The sequence below is a fragment of the Paraphaeosphaeria sporulosa genome (genome assembly GCF_001642045.1).
Source record: "Paraphaeosphaeria sporulosa strain AP3s5-JAC2a unplaced genomic scaffold CC84scaffold_2, whole genome shotgun sequence".
Taxonomy (NCBI): domain Eukaryota; kingdom Fungi; phylum Ascomycota; class Dothideomycetes; order Pleosporales; family Didymosphaeriaceae; genus Paraphaeosphaeria; species Paraphaeosphaeria sporulosa.
In genome coordinates this window covers 4,594,188-4,613,956 of record NW_017253361.1, presented here as the reverse complement: position 1 = coordinate 4,613,956, position 19,769 = coordinate 4,594,188, and the positions used below count along the sequence as shown (strand labels likewise).

The 19,769-nt window shown below is 50.3% G+C and overlaps 3 protein-coding genes across 3 annotated transcripts; 1 reads left to right on the top strand and 2 right to left on the bottom strand.

The window, feature by feature from the left end:
* Positions 1 to 934: 934 nt before the first annotated feature.
* CC84DRAFT_1184815 (phytanoyl-CoA dioxygenase) lies at positions 935 to 2,015 on the bottom strand (the record flags this gene model as incomplete). The annotated part of the gene is made up of 4 exons (XM_018180775.1): positions 935 to 1,258; positions 1,316 to 1,750; positions 1,799 to 1,909; positions 1,947 to 2,015. 4 exons carry the CDS (start codon positions 2,013 to 2,015, stop codon positions 935 to 937), a joined length of 939 nt encoding a protein of 312 aa, XP_018041311.1.
* A 4,859-nt stretch (positions 2,016 to 6,874) lies between these two features.
* On the top strand, positions 6,875 to 8,528 carry CC84DRAFT_1084719 (uncharacterized protein; the record flags this gene model as incomplete). The annotated part of the gene is made up of 6 exons (XM_018174064.1): positions 6,875 to 6,979; positions 7,034 to 7,426; positions 7,485 to 7,869; positions 7,919 to 8,007; positions 8,067 to 8,360; positions 8,418 to 8,528. The coding sequence occupies 6 exons, from the start codon at positions 6,875 to 6,877 to the stop codon at positions 8,526 to 8,528; spliced, it is 1,377 nt and encodes a 458-aa protein (XP_018041310.1).
* Positions 8,529 to 13,185: 4,657 nt separating this feature from the next.
* CC84DRAFT_1256666 (ARM repeat-containing protein) lies at positions 13,186 to 19,751 on the bottom strand. The gene is made up of 7 exons (XM_018184642.1): positions 17,213 to 19,751; positions 15,527 to 17,164; positions 15,245 to 15,476; positions 14,898 to 15,196; positions 14,406 to 14,851; positions 14,237 to 14,355; positions 13,186 to 14,185 (listed from the first exon to the last, which is right to left on the bottom strand). Exons 1-7 carry the CDS (start codon positions 19,658 to 19,660, stop codon positions 13,263 to 13,265), a joined length of 6,105 nt encoding a protein of 2,034 aa, XP_018041309.1. The 5' UTR covers positions 19,661 to 19,751; the 3' UTR covers positions 13,186 to 13,262.
* Positions 19,752 to 19,769: the final 18 nt, after the last annotated feature.

Genomic DNA, 19,769 nt, shown 5'->3' with positions numbered 1-19,769 from the left:
GTTTACTTCTGTGCGCGTTACGGTGAGTGTAAAGACGGATCCGACAAATCTGCCAGACACCCGTAGTTCCTCACGATCTCCTGGCCAACTCGTACCGACGAAAATCTTGACTAGGTGGCGTGGCACGCGGGCCCCTGATAGTGAGATGCAGATCATGCACGAGTTCCCTGCCGTCCATGAGGAAAAGAATTGGCCTGACGCAGCGAAGCCAATTCCAAGATGACTATTGCCTTTCAGTAACTTGGCAGCCGCGCTGATGACAGCGCTCTGTTCAGCCTGCACGCGAATACCGCTGTACCTGGAGTCCTCTTCGCACCAAAGAAGCCTGCGCGCGAGGTCGTTCAATCACATACCGTCAAGGTACGCGTCTCGTACGGAACCTTTGCACTGCACGAGCCCCTCGAAGAATGAAGACGCCAGACCTACGTAGCTCACCGAATCGCCGTGCGTAAGCCACATCGATTATGACAGATCTTAGATTATGCATAAAGTGTCGATCCCGTCCACATTGATGGGTAAGCTCATGGACATCTCGTATTGGCGTTTGTAAGCTCCCATTAGTTCTATCGCCCGGTGGGGGCCAGCCTCACGTGTGCGTATCTTACAGGAACTGACTCTGATGCATGGCCGCGTTAGTGCTGTGTGAAATCAGTCGCCCGTTCCTTGAATCTGGAGGTTCGTTTTAGAGGGAAGAAGCTAAACAGAATGTGTATGCAAGAAGGGTCAATCCCCGTATTGGGTTCGTGAAGTCTCAATAAACTTGAGCTCTGTTACTCTCCGTAGATGGGCGGTTCTCATTGTACTAGTGGACTGAAGACGAGGCTACACAATGGTTTGCAGTCTACAGCAAATATGGTAAGTTTCCAGAGGAAGAGTATATTGTGAAACTGCATCGAAGATGCGAGCGCTATACTAATGAGTCAATTAAATCCATCTACACTCCGTCCAAAAGGCGATATATCCTCATCCACCTAGTGTCGTAAGGCTCATTTGGGTTGACGAACCGCAGATCTGTAGCGAGCCTAATACTTGCTTCTGAGTCCTTGTTCTTGCAACTTGCATGTACCATCCACCGACTATTAAAGATCACATCGCCCGCCTCGTACTCTATAATAAGCCATTTTCGCTTCGCTTGCTGGCCATACTCAACAACGTCGCATGACAAGAAGCCGCCATCATTCATATTCTTGTTGAATGCCGAGACGCGTTCCTTGTCTGTCAAATTGTGATTATCTCGCTTGAACTGTTCTTCCGTCGCCTGTCCAATGTCGTACGATTTGTCAAGGTACATCAATCCGCCTGCTTCCAATTATACAGGTCCAATTGGTACCCACGCCGTCAACGATGTGGGTGGTCCTGCACGAAGGTACATCTGGTCGTAATGGCCGGGCGTCAGTTCCGAATTGGGCACAAAGGCTCTTAGCATACTCCTCTGGAGCATTGTCTCCCTCTTCCATCCAGTGAATTTGCGGACGAACGCGCGCAATTCAGGAATCTCTGTCAACTTGGGGTAGAAGTCTGCCTCGTGGGCGCCGATCATAAGTTCAGCGTATTTTTCCGACTGTGGATCGTCCTTGATCCCGAAAAGGCGGCGAAGATTACCTGGTGGGAGGTATTTCCGGGAATCGGTGCCGCAATATGTGCCTTCAACGGCATCAGTACCAGGTTTGAGGAGGCCGGATGGCGCCATATGCTCGAAGTAGGCTCGTCGGCATTCTATGACCTTTTCCTTGGGCGGCAAATGTTTCATCTATATGAATTAGTAGGTTCAATTCACTTGCATCGTTCATTATCATACAAATAAGTACCCATCCCTCTGATATCGTTCGTGCATAACCTCCAAAGGAGTATCAGCCGATGTTGGTTGCAAGTAGCCGACTGTCTCTGGTTGCGTGGGCCCAAAGTTGGACTCGAAGTCCAGTGTATCGGGATGTACTGGAGTCGACCTGGGTGAGCGGTTTGGAGAGGGCAGCGCCTCCAGGCAGAGTATCGGCGACAAGGGCCCCGGGTGTCATATTGCACTGTCTGAAGAATCTATCTCTTGCAGGTTGAATCGAGATGGATGTAGAGACTGAAATCGATAATTTTGCAACTATTTATATATCAACGTGAGGTACACCCGACAGAACGCAGTTGTAAAATCAAGTGGAGGGGTCGAGGAAGCCTTTGCTGAATCTCACTGACTCGATAGCTACCAGGAAATAAACCACTGTTTCCTTCCGTTGGCCCCAAGAGACGTGTGTTCATCCAAGAACATATGTTGTACGAGCCGCGAGGAGCCATTTGTCCATACCGCCATACTCTTCATCGCGACAAAGGACCGGCCTAAACATGCCTCGATGCACGCTGTGCTGTGGGAATCGATGGAAGGAATATTATTGCGAGTAGTTTTGGGAGCAAAAGAGGTCCGCACTGTGGGCTGTGTCGAGGGACTGTTGATATTGGCTGAATGGGTTCCCCATGCGGACGCTAGCCTGTCGAACATCTCACACCAGGAAAACGGTGGTCTGGCGGGCACCGAAGATACAGCTGCGTGGAAAATGGTGGGGCTTGCTGTACGGCAGGCCTATCTGCTTCATCTCGACAAGTATGCTTTCAGGGGGGATGCTTCTGAAGATGACAACGCTGTGTTGCACAGGAAGCGCCTAGCCTGGACATGTATGTCAATACCAAGTCAGAAAAGAAATATCATTGACTTTGTCATTAGTCATGTACATTGCGGACCGCCAGAGTAGTATCCGTATGGGGCAGGCTTTCTGGTACCGAGGTCCGTCATTAACTACTAAGTTCACGGCGAGCGACTTTCCCACGCTTCAACCGTATAATGCATATGGACACGACTACGCGTCCGTTCTTCAGTCTCAACTAGAGTTGACCATTCTATTTGGCAACATCCATGATCTGCTCTACGCAAACTGCACGTGACATCACTCCTCAGGGCGCCAAAAGTGTACGAGAGATTGACTACGTGACACATTCACCAAAATGCCTAAAGTATGTACATATTATCATACCACGGGTCCTTATACATATAGGCGCCCAAGTGAAGTCGATCCCAAGGCGTTCCTCTTTCCATGATGCCAGCCGCGAGGTGGGCCACCTTCACAGATCGATATAGCGAACCTACCCATGCCCAAACATAAAAAAACAATACAATGAGGAAACAAGGGAAAGATAAGAGGCTCCGACCGCCTGTGATCCATTTATCACAAAACACGCATATTGCCCCAAGGCGTGGCGCGTATTTGCTCACCCTCGCACTCTTCGCAACCAAACGAATAGACACACACCCCATCAGCAGATTTTCGAGAACGGAAAATGTCTTGTAATATACTTCATCTCGCTGTGGACTTCCTTTGAAAAACGTAGTATAAGCAGCAGTGTTGAATACGCTGCCAATCATATTCCAAGTCTTTTCATGGGGATCTAGTCCATTTGGTGAATTGGACCGAAAGATCTCAGTCAGACGTAGAGGATCCCAGGAGGATCGGAAAGAACAAAGAAAACATGTGAGACTCATCGATAAGGTATGGACAACCATCGCATCCTGTAACTTATGATGAGAGGGCTCGGTGTACCATTGGTCGAGACAACAGCGAAAACCCAAATCGAATGATTCTAGTCTCTGCAGAATGTACATTTTCGATCCGGTTCCTTCTTCTGATCTTGGGTCCATGGTCGATACCGATGTCTCAGCATCTAACAAGATAGGCTGTTGTCCAATGTGGCTTGTCAATTCGTTTTCTGTTTCTAACGATTCCATTGCAGAGCTAGGAGAGCCAGAGATACAGCGCCATTGCAGGTTGATGGCGGCAAGCAAGATGCTGTTACATACAGCAGTCACACCTCCCAGGCTCATGTGGTAGTTTCGCGCCAAAAAATGACTATCGAGGCTGTATCGGTTCCAGATGAAGAGCATTCGGAACCAGATTCCAAGGCCCCCAATATACTGAGCGAGGATTAGGGCTAACGCAATGCATCGGGCCGCCCATACCAAGCCGTATTTTCCGCGCTCAAAACGCATCCGATCAGGATCGAGATTGCCCAAAGGCAACGCCCGTCCCGATACAACAACGTAGCTACCAAGTATACTCGCGAACCAGTATCGAATGTGGAGGCGTTTCTTCCGAGACAATTGTGCGAGAGACGTTGCGGTTCGCGAGAGGAGCTGTGCAATCGCTAGCTCAGGGAAAAGGAAGAATATAACAAGACGTGCACAGGCTTCAGATGAATTGGTAGAAGCGAGCCCTTGCAGGCTCATCAAGTGCCCGTACGAGACAAGCGAAACGACATGAACTCCTAGAGAACGAAGTAATGTTTCCCGCAGAGTTCGTGATGCCCCGCCATCTGCACCGAGAAATGATTGCAGGCATCTAAGTACTTCTTCTCCCTGGAGCTTGCTGCAGTCTTGAAGCGCTTGACGATAGATCGTTGGGCTGGGTGTTGACATCGTCCCCCAGTTGGCAAGGTTGTAGATTTAAATGTTGTCTGTTCGCTCTTGGTCCCGATGGTCTTGGGGATGGAGATGAACTCATTTCAGGAAAGTACTCGCTCATGTTCCAGGCAAATATGTTGCTGCGCCTCCTGATTTCGGCTTTACCAATTATATACATAATGGCCGCAGGTGTTGGTGGGGGCGTGCCTTCTGCCAATCAGCTGGCCCCGTACATAGTGGTCACAGCTCAGCTCGCCATACCATTGGCAGATGTAGCATGATGACATTGTCAGCACAGAATCCGGCAGTAAGACACTGCATTCCAATGCTGTATCAATTTCAGCTGCGAACTAGGTATACTCTAGGTATATAACCCGCACAGAACATATGTACGTGTGCGTTTGAAATCGAGATTACTCGCGTGCAGCGGAGTTATACGGAATAGAATAGGAAAAGTCTCACTGTAACCGGCAAGAGTTTGCGAAAGTAAAAGGCGTTCAAGTATCAGTATGATGAAACAGTGACTAGTGTTGCGAATAACAGACGCCCTCTGCTGGGAGAAAATCATACATATGAACCAAGACACAGGACCATTAGACAATTATAACTTGATATGAGGTCTCACAAGTACACTTCGCCATATCTACCGCAAATAGACCCACTCGAGCCACAACATCCGATGGGCCACAGGCCACGAAGATTTCTGGCATGATAGCCATTTCTCAGTAAGTCAAGATAATTTTTCCACCTTCCTCCTCCGGCCCTCTAGCTGTGCTCCCACTTCTGCTGAAACTCCCCATCCTCACCTGATGTCTTGCTCTCCCAATAGTTTATAAATGCATTACCTGTATAGTCCTCCACAGGCTTCCATGACCTCCTCTCCAACTTATCATATTATTTCTGTCACAGCCTCATGTCCGAGCAGACTTTGTAAACTACAACGTCACTCGCTACGAAACTAACCCTCACTATTCAAGCGACCCGTTCCTCCCTAACCCCCAATCATAGATGACATCTGAAACACAATTGACGCGCAGAATTTAAAGGGGACATGTCTCTTTGGATGGGATGGATATGACAAGCCCGCCTCGGATTTCATCACCGCCGCACACGCCAAGCATGCATCACCCTACCTGAACTCGCGCCGACTTAGTCTCTGCGATATATATAATACGATTCCTACAGACTGTATCATGTGGAGCAGTTGTAGCAGAACTTCAATCGGAAGGGGCAGCCGGCGCGTGAGTTCTTGGGCGCTCCCTCAACGATCCCAGGAGGTAGGAGGGCGGAGATCAGATATGAGTGAAATCTGAGGTCGGGATCGAGTTTACAGCTATTCAGCTGTTTTCTAAAAGCCCTACTAAGGTACTTTCTGTTCAGAGGTTTATGATGCAGCCAAAGGGATCTAATACAGCAACTGGCAGCGCCCGCCGTGGTGTCTATGGTGCCCTGGCCGCGAGTTCTGGATCAGGGAGAAATATAGAGATTGGCACAGCTCCGGCGGTAATAACGACGACTTTGGAGACGAACCTTACCGGCCCAAGTCGTGTAAGGACCCCTATACCCATTTCAGGAAACCCCGGTACGCCTGCGCCCGACCCCCCTCCGCTATTCAAAGGACTCTCCGTCATTTTCTAGAATTACATCGACGAGATTTAGAACGAGGATTCTTGGCTCTTCTTCGAGACGGATGTCGGCGCATTGAAGCTGTGTGGAAACAAAAGCAAGGGAATGAGAAAAGACAACGCCAGGAGTGACGAACCAGGGTTTTATGAGGACCACTGGAACGCTGTGGCGCGAGGGTGAGAAAGACCCAAGAAAGTGCTAGGAGGACGCGGGAAATAAGGGCCAGGGTACAGAGTTCAAGGGGGATGTTGAGGTCATCACACAACATCCTGTAGTGTTATACAAGTAGTAAGTATAATAAGATTATGTAGGCCACTCATTCAGATGTAACCAATATTCAGCATGTCAGTCGCCTGCGATTTCCTGTTGTGTTAGTAATTGCGACCTTACTCGTTGTACAAAGCCACCCCGTATGCGCGTAGCAGGTGTATCATGTTAGCATATAGTCCAAGATTTCGTATGCAGCTTATTCGACGTGTAGCTTTATCAAATCTTGTTCACTTGTCGATCGATGGTGCGAGAACCGTTGTGAAAGCCAGTGAAAGTGTGCTAGCTGCGTGGCGTCCGAAGCGAACCACATAACTCTTACGAAAACTGCTGAGGTAGCCTCTTCGAGTTGTACGTCTATGGTACGTGTGATGTTGCTGCCTTGTCTAGACCCTTTTTGTGCAACTGGCTCTAGGCTGCACAGGTCCCGTGCTTCCGCGACTTGGCGTGGATTAACGCTGTCTCAATAAAGCTCCCCGACGCCCACGCCACTTGCTTCCACTCATAAAATTGAAAGGGCAGTAAAGAGCTAGAAGAATCTCAACAATGTCTTCCATCAAGACTGCTCTCACAGACGCGATATCCGCGGAGCTTGGCTCATTTATCGTCAGCAAGTCTTCAACATTTGCTTGTGGCGGTACGATTCCTATCGTAAGCTACTCGCGCGTATATTAATTCCAAGTATCGCTAACAACGTTCAAGAAGCAAGGAGTGTCAGACACTCCAGGCGATCTTAAGCCTGCTGGTATCACCTTCCCATTTGCGCTCCGCTGGGATTCCAAATACTCCGCTACTGGTGTAGGCAAGCTTACCTTTCCCGTTGATCCCACCAACACGATGGAGATGCAAAACTTTTCGAAGCTTCTCGAGGAATGTGAGCCTGCCAGCTTCGGTTACAAAGGCGAGGATGTGCTCGACGAGACCTATCGCAAGGCAACAAAGTTGGATCGCTCTGCATTCTCGGTCGACTTCTGCCCATATGAGCTTGGAATCATCGACAGAATTGCCCAGATCTTGCTTCCCAACGCAAAGAGCGACGACGGTGCGCACATCGGTTCCTCGACGCACGGTGTGAGGGCCGAGCTCTACAAGCTGAACGTAGGTTGAGGGTTCTCATTTTAGCGCGGAACCGTGACCAGTCTGACACATGAATAAGATCTATGGTGCTCCTTCAGGCTTCTTCAAATCTCATGTCGACACCCCTCGATCAGATCTCCAGTTTGGATCTCTGGTTGTGTCACTCCCATGCCACTATGAGGGAGGCCAACTCATTGTTCGCCATGCAGGGCACTCCATGACCTTTGACTGGGGCGCATCTGAACTAGTGAATACATCCGTGCAATGGGCTGCGTTCTACAGCGACTGCGAGCATGAGGTGTTGGAAGTTACGGAGGGTAACCGAGTCACGCTGACCTACAACTTGTTCTACACTTCAGACATCGGCGAGCTGGTAGGCAATGGCCCTACTATGAGTGTGAAGAGCCTACCGCTGCATTCGAAGATTCAAGAAGCCTTGGATAACCCAGATTTCATGTCAAATGGTATATGAACGTTCCGTGACAGTCGGATCTCACGTTGACACGTAGACAGGTGGCTATCTTGGAATCCACTGCCAACACGCTTACGCTCACTCGACCAAGGAAGGCGCGCAGCAACTACCGGGTGTTCTCAAGGGCTCGGTAAGTCACTGGCTGGGCCTGAACCGAACTGTACCAAAATCTAATCTAAAATGTATCAGGACATGGCCGTCTATTCTGTGTTCCAGTCGCTTAGGCTTGAGATCGAGGTCAAGTCTGTCCTTGATAGTCAGAATGGGCTTTTCCGAGACCAGTATCGTTATTACGATGACTCCGATGAGACCACCCGGAAGAAAGACTTGAGCTACATTCGGCGTTTGGGTGAAGTGGTTGTGACAGAGACTGGGGGTTATGAGGAGCCGTTACAGGAGATCATCGATGAGTTCGGTGACGCTGTCGACGTCCTCTGGCTTACCCAACCTCGCCATGCGAATGTTGGCATGGTTCATCTTACCGTAGGTCTCACACCGAAGAGTGTACCATGTGAAGATGACTTACTCATGTGCTTATAGTACGGTAATCAGGCCGGTATCAACGCTATCTACACCTACGCAGCTCTTATCGTCAACATCCCAAAAGCTGCAATCCGTGGTCGCGCGAGCGATGCGGCATCCTTCACTTGAGAACTGGATTTGGTGGAATGGTTCCCTCTTCTTCATAAGGCTCTACAGTCCAGAAAATTGCACGGTCAAAGTACTCACCGTTTCTTGTGCTCTTAAGTAGGTAGCTACACGCGTTGCCTAGCATGGTGCCGAATAGGCTCTTGGATGCCTTTCCTCGATTAGGACAATCCAACACCTCATGATCTAACTCCACTCATCATATAATGTAAAAGATCACTTCCTCGTCCTTGTATAGTTCTTACTTCTCTCTGAATTATTGGACTCGATCTACAATGTTACTAGTCATCCCGTGTAGGTCTTGGTGATTTTCTGTCGCAGTTCAATCTACGTTACTATCGATCGTATTCGGACCGAGTGCGCATGGACTCCTGAGGATCGCGACAATCGTTATAATTCAGCTACTGAATCAGGAAACTCTGAATAAGTCAACTCCCCTGACGATCGCCTCACTATGGCTATATAGTTCAGTTAGAATCACAGTAATACAACTTCAGTGAGCCTTCAATATTTTCCATTGCACGATACCTACGGTCCTAAAATCGTCACATCAATTCACTGCGCCGTGGGCAACCTCTGCTATCCAACCATATAGCGCCTCAGCACATCTGGCCTATGATACCAGTTGATTTGACCTCCTGGATCATGTTATGGGCGTATTTTTCATGAGGGAGTCGAAATACCCACTGCGCACGTGGATCTACGCCGCGTTGGATGGAACATTCATCACTGAACTTGACACAGGTTTGATGCCATTGAAATCCGCGCCAATCACGCTCAAATCCACGTCTTTTCTGAGCGTGATCTAGTGTAAGAGCTGGTCTCTTTACTGCCTTTGTTTTTTGAAGCCCAAATTCAGATAGTCTTCGTTGGATAGTGCGGCGTGAGGGCGTAGTGTTATGAGTAGATGTATGCCCATCTACACCAGCCAAACCGGGCAAATATTTGTAGGTGACCTTAGGATTTTCTCTTGCTGCACGAAGGAGCGCACGATCTTCTCTATTTGTAGCAACTTTTGGCCTCCCAGAACGTGGTAAATCCTTTGTTGTGTGGGTGTTTCTTGTAGCGTCGGAAAGTCTCTTGCACTGCCCATCGTGAGCACCTAGCAGCTTCTTGTAACTCTACTACTGTCGCCCCATCTGCACGCTTTTCAAGAATTAAATCTTGGCATTTAGGATAAACTGCCGCCGCGCTTTCGATTGCCGCTAAATTCTTGTAAAGGCGACATGTGGATGTCGAGTTATGGTAGGATGAAGTTGACGCGTCAGGAGCGCGGAGATGCTGTTGTGCGGGGTCTGTGCGTTGGGCTCGGGAACTTTTGGCCTAGTACTGTAGTCAATGCCACTGGAAGCCAGCCGGTGACTCTGCGCGTGGCGGGGCGTTATCGGTTTTGCCAGGTCTACTTTTGGATGTGAGCAGCAGAAGTGCATCTCAGTATCTTCCTCCCAATCTCTTGTCAGAGGAAGGCGATGATTCCGTGTGCCAGTAGTGATGATGCGAATCCGGGTGTGACTTGCAGCTCTGGGGCTTCCGGGTGAGCAAGCGTCCATATTTGGGACTGGTCAATTTCGTGGACGTTTTTATAAGATCCAAGGGTATTTTTGTGCATTTGTTATGTAACTATTGCCTATTTCGTGGAACAATGTCGCTACTTGCTGAAGTAACATCCATTCCTGAGCGCCTTTGATCGGAAGAGCCTTACAGATTCATGCATCTTTCATTCCAGGATCAAAGGGATCCTCTTCAATATTAGAAAACGGCTGACAAGAGAAGACACGGCGCTCAGTACCGCTTTCATACCACCAGTACTCCTCGAAATTGTCGCGGTGTTGATCGGGGGACGTGTTCGATGACGAGACAGACTCAAAGCCGAAGTCTACGGTGTGGTGTAGTCCGTATGTGCATCTTCGTATGCCGAAACTGGCTCAGGGATAATGTAATAGTACTTATTCCGGACCGGTGTACAGACTTCCCAGTCAGCGTTTGCGCTGAGGAGGAGTCAAGCCAAGCTCTGAACCCAATAAAGCCAAGTGCTTGGTTCCAGGGTACAAATGCTGCCAATCCTTCCGCAGCTGCTCTTCATGTTGACGTATTTGCAGCTTGAAGACCTCGAGGATTATCTAATATAGGGACTTATTATAATCAACTTCGGTGAAGATCTTTTCATAAAAAGTACATAAGCCCGTATGTCTTATTTTTTGGGGTCAGAACAGTTGTTTCTGCCAAACATACTGATCAATGCATTAGCATCCATGTACCCATCATGGCTCCCGCTTCGGCAAGCAACGCCCAGACAATAGATACAATATGGTTCTAGAAGGTGATTTCATCGTTCTGCGGTAATTGTGTCCATTAGATCATTCCAACACATCGACACCTGGCCAGCGATCATGACTTGTATAACCTTGACTACTATTATCTCTTGAAGAATCCATAGGTGGCCGAAGTATTTGTGGCATACTATGCGCCAGAATGTTGCCATTAAAGAATTTCTAGGCCCAAGAAAATTCTTGAGATTGAGATCCGGTGGAACCTCAAGATATTCAAGATAAGCCTTCATCGCGTAACCATACACCGGTATTTGCAGCTTGAGAGTTTTTGCGTGACATTAGAGCGACCTGATGAATACGCCCAATAACATTATCCTGGTTGATGCAGAGTTGATTAATCAGAAATAGATAGGCACATCTAGATCATTGACATCGCCTGCATTAGTGCTGAACAGTGGACAATCTCCACGGCAGACATCGTCACCAAACGTGAAAAGATTATGGCTGAAGTCGAGAATATTAGGACCGAAAACGTCCATGTCGCAAGATAAGGGAGATCTCCTGCCAGCTTGGCTCCGGCAGAGACGTTGGACTCGTAATTGTGCTTTTGTATGATCTAGCGACTGGTGTTTGTAGGACTGTGTTTGCTCACGCATCGATTTGATGGGCTTCGATATGGAGGAAATGATCTAGGCAGAGAGCTAGGTGGCTAGAAGGTGTATTCAGCTCGTCGTAAGGCAGCCGCGTCCTGACTAGGGAGTCTAGCGCGGCCAATAGTCCGTACTACGGCTGGTGAGACCTAGCTACGGTTACGTTACGGTTGTAAGCAATTACTGTACGGACGTTACGGCAGAGACGTAAGTACGGTATCATCAACAAGCCGTACCGTAAAGTTATACGGCGAACTTTATATATAATTTTCCTAAATAGGAAGGAGGCCTTCGGAGAGGTCCGTGAGCGACAACTCCCAGAAAGTCCACATTGTTTGACAACGTCCAGATGTCCGTACTTATACTTATCCAGCTCACTAAGCAGCATAGGAGCTCCCTTACTACGTCCTTCCTCTCCGTACGCGCTGATTTTACGTATCTAGAAAGTGTGGAGTGGCTTGCTGGCAGCGCACGCAGCAGATCGGGCCGATTCCATATCATCAAGCCTCTCGTGTCGGCCGCCGTCACCACCCGGAAGCTCAGATCATGGAGTATTGCCCAGTCAACGTACGCCTTCAAGAGCTCTACTTCTTGCCATGGTGAGTGAGCAACACCTAGCTGAGCTCTAGGCGTGGCAGCAGCCTTCTAGAACGGATCCAATAGCATGCCAACAGCTGGCGGCATCAAACTAGTACCTAGATTGATGTTGTGCACCTTCGCGATGTGGTTGATAATATGAGCAGTGCCAGATCTGATGTTATAAAGGCAGTTCAGTGTACGATTTATATAGCATTTTTTACATAGAAAGAACACCTTCCTACTAACGCCGTCATTATCTAGGTAAACAAGCTCTACTCTATATCACCATATCATTAAGGCGTTGCGGCCTCCTATCGCCATTAACTTATGGAGTATAGGGTAACTAAGCCGTCCACTAGCGAGCTTCGTCCATTTATGCCACAGGTTGTTCCAATCGATATCTAACTCCCTGCCTAAATTGCAGCCTTTCAGATACTCGTGAGAAGGCTGGCCTAACGACGACGACGCTCGCGAGGAGCTGGCTAATGGGAGCGCTCGGCGAGCGGCAAAGGCATAATGTGGTGTTGGAGTTAATGGCAACACCTAGGACCCACACGTACTCCTGTGTGCTCTATGAGCTCATTCATTAACTCAGCATAATAGTAATGGCAATATAGATAACTAAGCTAATTATTGTATAGGAAACACGGCGAAAAGTTAGATAGGAGTCACAGTTCCATATTTATGCGATATAGGTACATCCTACGCCTAAAGCAGCCCAGATTTGCCACATCCAACGCCACTCACGCCTCCTTCCTAATTAGGTAATATACGGCCGTATTACGGCCTCATTTTCACTACGGTACGACAACTCTACGGACGCGAGATCTCTACGGTAAGGACGGCCAAAAGTTAATTACGGGTCGTATAGTACGGCCCGTAGTACGGACTGTTGGCCGCGCTGACCTCAGAGTCGCCCCGTTGCGCCTCACTTGTGTAACCCTCAGGGGTGCACCGAATCAGCGCGACCCGTCGAAAAAGGTGAGGGGTCTGGAACGTAGGCCGGAAGAAGTGTCGGCATTAATCATGGATGCGCTCAGCAGGAAAGTTTCTTATACACAACAAAAGCTTGCAGGCGACTGCCATTTCTATAAAGGACAGGCACATGCTACATTTCTCAGGAAAGGTGCCATCAGGTCTCCGCAGGAATGTACGCACCTTCTTGCACCTCACTAGCTCAAGAATTAACAAAACATTGAATTCACTCCAAAGGCCCTTGCCTCTATCTCTATCTCCCATCACTGCCCAAAGTTCATCTTCAACGCAATACTCGGCTCCCCTGTCTCTTCCCTCACCTCCCTCCTAACGCCCTGCCCACTCTTCAGCACCCCCTGCAAGAACTCCTTCTCCTGCGCCCCTAACGCTCCCACAACCTCTCTGAAACTAGCTTGATCGGCGCCTGCAAATTCCAGCAACCTGCCCGCCGTCTCCGCACTGGCTTTAGGCTCTTTCCGCACTCTAGCGAGGAGGGCAGGAATAACGAGCTTGGACGCTACGATGCGCTGCGAGGGGGTGGACAGCGTCGATATGAACGCCACGAGCGTCTGTGCGAGTGTAGATCGGGACTCGTCGAGGCCTTCGACTTCGGATGGGTTAGCGATGAAGTTGAGGACCTGCGGGAGGATCTGTGCTGCAATGGCGGTTTCCACGGGCGATTTCTTCGGGAGTAACAGGAGGGAGCGACAGCAGCCCGCAGCGACTTTGCTGGTCATTCTGCTGCCGAGGCAGTCGAAGAGCTCTTCGATGAAGCGCTCGATGAGCGGGTCGTCGGCGGTGAAAGCGGAAGCTGCGGAGCTGAGTAGGATGGTCGTGGTAAGTATTGTGTTTTTCTCGCATGCGAGGGCGGCGTCGAAGTCGCGGTTTTGCGCGCGTTTGAGCGTCTGGAGGAAGCGGACGAGTGTAGCGCGGAGCTGCGTGCTGGTGTCTGAGCCGGACTCTGCTATCTGCGATATGCTGGTGACGAAGCGTTTGAAGATGGGGAGGGCTTGTGGAATGACCGTGGCTTGACAAGAGCCAGTGCCAAGGATAGTGACAAAGATGTGAAGAATGCAGGCATGCAGGTCTGTCTTGATGATTGCGGGGAAGACGCGCGCTGCGTCAACGAGAGCGGAAAGGGCGGTGGTGAGTAGAGCAACGGCTTCTTCGTTGAGATCGTGACGAACTGTGGTAGTGATCAGAGTTTGTAGTGGCACAGTCAGGAAAGAAAACGTACCACCGCTCTTGCCATCATCGAGGCTAGGCACGAGGCCGGTCAAGACGAGGACCATGATGCGGGTGAGTTCGAACAGTTGCTCAATATCATCGGATAGATGTTCATCGCCATTGGTGGTGCTGTTGGTCAATCAGCAAGCTGTTCAATATGGAGGGTGGGTGACACATACTGGGCTCTCTTCGCAGATGGGTGACCCAGACAGAGATTCCTCGCTATCTCGACTATCACGGTCTGAACTTGCAGTCCCTCTGTGAGAACTAGGCGGTCAAGCATGTCCATTGTTTCCGAGAATACCACCTCCTGGTAGATGGCGTGACCAGAGACCGATGGTCGGAGGATCTTCTTCAGGGCCTGGAGAATCTCCAAGATCTGCTCTTTCGACGCTTGTAAATCTCCTGGACGCCCTGCTAGTGCTTCGAATGCAAGCCCAAATAGAACAAAGAAGAAAGCCACGGGTTCATCGCGGTAGTTGATGTGATCAGGGTTTTTGTTTGGCGTTGCTGACTGTTCATCAAACTCGGTCTTGCCGTCCAGCGCGTCAAAGACGAACTCGCTATCTTCATCGATCAAGCTTGCAATTGCATCGACAAGGTTAAGCCATGACTCTTGGTAGAACTGCGACCTGTAAGTAAAAATATTCGCATGTAGAAGCATTCCCCACCTTCAGCAGTGTCTCTCTGTTCAGAGCGGCGTAAATAGTGTCCAAGCTTCCAGAAAGCGATGCTGAGCCCATCGATGAGATATCGGGCTCGAACCTTAGACGGGCGTATTCACGTAGTGAGGCGAGCCAAAGTGGAGTAAGACGAGCGATATGAGGCCTAAGTACATCGACCAAGTACTTCTGTTCCGCACTGGCGATCTGGAGCTCAGCCCATGCTGAAAAGACCGACATTTTGACCATGACCGCGGCGTTCGAGCTGAGGCCTTTGAGATCACCAATCGCAGCGGCTTCCGTTTCGCCTGAAATATGTCAGGAGGATGTTTCTGGGAACAAGGCGATAAACTCACTGGAGAAATTTTCAAGCGCAGAAACTAGGAGCTTGAGTATACGTCCCATACGATCGACATCCGTCACGATGCCCGTGGCAATGAAAGTTGCGCAAACATTAACAGCTTCTGCAGCGAGTTCTGGCGAAGAGTCTGCCGCAAAAGCGGGTGTCAAAGCAGATCCGATCTGTGCTTGGTACTGCTCGAGCAGTGTTACTTCCGGGAAATCAGGATCCGGTGTCTTGCCAAAGAGCTGTGCAACTTTTATCAGCACACGTCTCACTAGTAGGTTATTGAACAAACCTTGAGGACTTGGTCGATAATCTTTAGACCACGTATCCGCAGCTGCACGACGCCTGCAGTCGACGCCGAGAACGCGATGCGAACGACATCTGCTATCCGCTTTTGTAACGCCATCACACACGGCGCTTCTTCTCTGAAAGCCGCCTCCTTGCTCACCATCGCCAGAAGCTCGCTCAAGCAGTCCATGCCGAACGTCCTGACCTGCCACTTCAGTAGCTCCTGGCTTGTCTGTGTAGCAGTTCCATCTTCACCTGGGGCGTTAGCCGCCGCAGCGAAACCGGCCACTTCTTCGTCTTGCAAATCAGTCTGTCCGCCTTTCGGTTTGGTATCTACTTTTTCTTCTGCCTCGGCGACTTTCTTCGTCTTGGTCAGCACGGAATGGCATCTCTGAACCCAAGTAGCTGTGTCCGTAAGTCCGGTCTGATGCAGCCAGTTGCGGATGACATTCCGCACAACCTCATGCTCAGGCTCTCTGTCGAGGATATGCCAGAGCTGGTCCTCAAGCCCCGGCTCGCCTGACCGTATAACTTCTTCCGTGTCTCTTCGCATTAGGTTGTGGAGACCATCCACAGCCATGTCAGATATCTGGGTAGCATTGCTCTCGACGGCCTTTTGCAGTTGTTTGATGTATACCGAAAATTCGATATGGCCTGGAGCGTATAAAGAGAGATGCTCCTGGCACTTCAGGCATTCAATAGTGATGAGTATATCTGACTCGGTTTTGAAAAGACTGATTAGCGTCATGACCATGTCTCGTGCTTTAGACATGTCTTGAAGGTCCGGGCCAAGAACATTGATTGTGCTATCGATACAGCGTGCGATTACCGCTGGAGTTGGGAGATCAAGTTCGAGGTTTGAGTTGGCCAGGCTGGCTGATTCGGCATTATGGGTGTCCGCGCCGTACAATTGCGCGAGCATGCCAAGGGTGCTGGTGACGTAGCTGGAGAATGTAAGACCAGCAGAGTCGGCCACCTTGGACAAACTTTCCAAAGCCCAGAAATGTACGACGGGATGGGGATCGTTACCAAGCGACATTAGTATTCCAAGGATGTTCTTCAAGTGGTAGCCGGCAGCCATGCCTCCAAGCTGAGAGTGTATGCAGCCTAGTGCCACTGCATAGCCAGATCGCGCGTTCGGCTCGCGGTTGGCTACAATCTGATCAACCAAGTACTTGACTTCAGTTGTTGTAAGGGCGTTGCCAGAGCTGTTGCATAAGCGACCTAAGGCCTCTCCTGCGACGTTGCGTACGTATGGATCAGGCAAGACAATAAACAAATGCAGAAGCTCTTGGATGACTTTCTCGACAGCTGAGCCTTTCAAATCACCAGAAGCGGACCGTGTCTCCTTCACAGCCACTTTCAATGCCCCGAGGAGGGCATACGCAATGTTCACCATCATGGCCGACTTCCGATGTACGTCTCTTTGTAAGCTACCTGCGGACAAGAATGATGTGATCTGTTCCAGAATACTTTCTTGGATCTTGGGTGTCTGGAGAGGGAGACAGATAGCAAACAGCTGGAGGGCGGAGTTGACGACTTCGGTGGCTGGCGGATTTGGTAGGTTGAAGGGGTCGTTGACTTTGCGGATGTATAGTGATATGGAGTCGTGTTCGCGAGCGCTACAAATAGGCGAGAGAAGCTGTTGAATGTTAGTGTACGTTCACCCACGCAATATCTTTGTACATACGGTGCGGTCGACAGTGGCTTCTGGGCCATGCCTCGTCACCCAATGATGCTGATGTTCAGAATCATGCTCGCCCGGTAAAGGCTCGATATCATACCCTTTGACCAAGCCAGTCACACCAAAGCCGTAGTTGTCTGCAACGTCCCATATGCTCTCGAAGTTGCCAGCAGAGCTTGCGATGGCAATTCCTAGAGAGCTAGGAGTATAGTGGTCGGGATCGGCAAAAGCCGCCACTGCGAAAGGGAGCAAGTTGGTTTGGAGTAGCACTTCGCTGCTCCCGGCGGGGCTCAAGTCGACAAGCTTTGTATAGCACTGTAACACTCTTCTTCGGACCATGAGATCAAAGTCATGTAACTGCAGGACAGGCGAGAGTCGCTCCGAGACATTGTCTGTGGTCTTCTTGCTCGGAAGCGTATTGAGGAACATCGTCGTATTTTGCAGCATCGCTGCGAGTCTTTTCGTCACATCCAGTGTCAATAGTCTGCTGTTGAACTCCAAGAAGGTCAGCACTGAGCCGAGAGCGCATTCACGTATGTGAGCTAGGAAGCTTAATTCAAGCACGTTTCGCTGAACCATGTTGTCTTTGTTGAGCGGTTTCGGTAACGCGTTCTTCCAAAGCAGCAAAAGCTGTGACAGATGGATCTTGACGAAGTTAGGGCCCAGGGTCATCAGTCCGCCAATCAATATCCAAGCAACTTGAATCTGCGTAGAAGATATCCGTAGGTCAGAGTTGCTACTGGACTTCAGCAAAGACGTAGCCTGGGACAATACCCGCGAGTTGACATCCACGGAACCGTGGAGCGGCTGGGATGTAGATGTGCTAAGCACAGCCGAGAGACCGTTTGCCAGACCAACACATCTCCTAGGTGACTGTCGGGGACCTCCTAACAGTCCAAGCTCTCGATTGACGCTGTTCATGCATATCGTAACGGACGGCAAGAGCTGCAGTGGACATGCCAACACGAACGAACGCAGACAAGATGATGCATACACCTGAACTGTGTAGCTCGGATGCTGCAGCACTTGAAGAAGCGCGTCACGACACGAATCGGCAATGACATTCGTAGCTGAACCAAGGTTGTCGAATAATGAGGACAGCGTGCTGAGTGTGCCAATTAGCGTCTGTTTCGTGGGTTCAGGCCGTTCTTTGAGCGCTTGTGGGTAGTCCTTCAGGATCTCATTGACAAGGAAGCGCGCAGCGTTCAGCTGGCCTGACTCCCCAAGCATTTCGCGGCCAACGACTGTCTCGAGAACGACCGCGACATATCTCCTGCTGCTGAGGGTGCGGTACCGGTTCTGCACGATGGTCGAATTACTGAGGATGTCGAAGAAGAAGTGTCGCGCAATGTCCGCATACTTGGTCTCGACCACGTGCTCGCCCAATCCTCGCAACGACTTCAGGTAGCAATGTATGATGCCAGCTCTTGCTCTGCTGCTGGTTGCTGCCCGGCAATACTGGTTTGAGAGTTGTTTGAGGAGAGTCGGTACTGTAAAAGACAGTCTTGCAGCTGACTTCTTGGGAGCTGGCGAATCAGGTCGTTCGATGATGTCCTCGTCCCCCTCAAGATCACTTGGCTTCTTGCTCTTCCTCTTGTTCGTTTTTGATCGTGCCAACGGTATCTCGATAGGAGCCGTCTCGGAATAGTTCTTGACTAGTGACGCACTGATGCAAGATGCCGCCGCATGTCTCACAGACGCCGATGCGCTATCGATTGTCTTCCAAATAGCACTCTGCAGCTTGTCGAAATCGGTAGAATTGTCGAAGAACTGCGTAGACCGAATAAGCTGCTCTAACATGTAGCAAGCGCTCGTCTGCACAAGAGCAGACTTATCAGCAGCAGACAGGGCACGGCCCTGTTTCCATGCATCTCTTGCGATAGGTTCTTCGGCATGGCGTCCCACGCCCTTGAACACCTTCCCTGCCGCCTTGAGCACCGTCGCCCTCAATCCGGTATGATTTTGCGCAACCTTGACGAGGCGCAACAGCGATCCCACTGCTCCAGGATGCAGACCGATCGCACTATCGCCTGCAGCCTCGAACACAGCGCCGAGGCAGTGCGCTGCTGCATGCTTCGCCCTGATGTCCTTCTCTGTCTTCCCAGCACCGTTGAGTATGCCCACTAGCTCGTTTATCGACTCAAACAGCAGTTTCCGGTCTCCTTTGCTGAATATGCCGTAGAAGGTTCTCCCAAGATTCTCCCGGATTACTCGAGTGGGGGGCGGCGAAGCGAGATTGACGATCTGGAAGAGTTCCTTCTTGATGTATATCTGGTGCGCAGAGGCTCCGTCGGCGTCGAGCGACGCCACATGGCGCGCGAGGTCGGACGAAAAGGTCAGGAGGTAGAGCTCTTGCTGCTCCGAGGGGAGCGCGTGGAGCTTCTTGATGTCGAGCTCTGGATTCGACGACGTCGCGCCATTAGTGGGCGCGGGCTCGCCCTCCTGGGTGGCCATGATACGCGGATCGCCCTGAGGCTGTCGGGAAGGGCTTCAGGCGGATGCGACGTATGCGACGGGCATGGCGCGCTGGCGCTTGTCGCTTCGCGGGGGTTGCGGTGTGCGG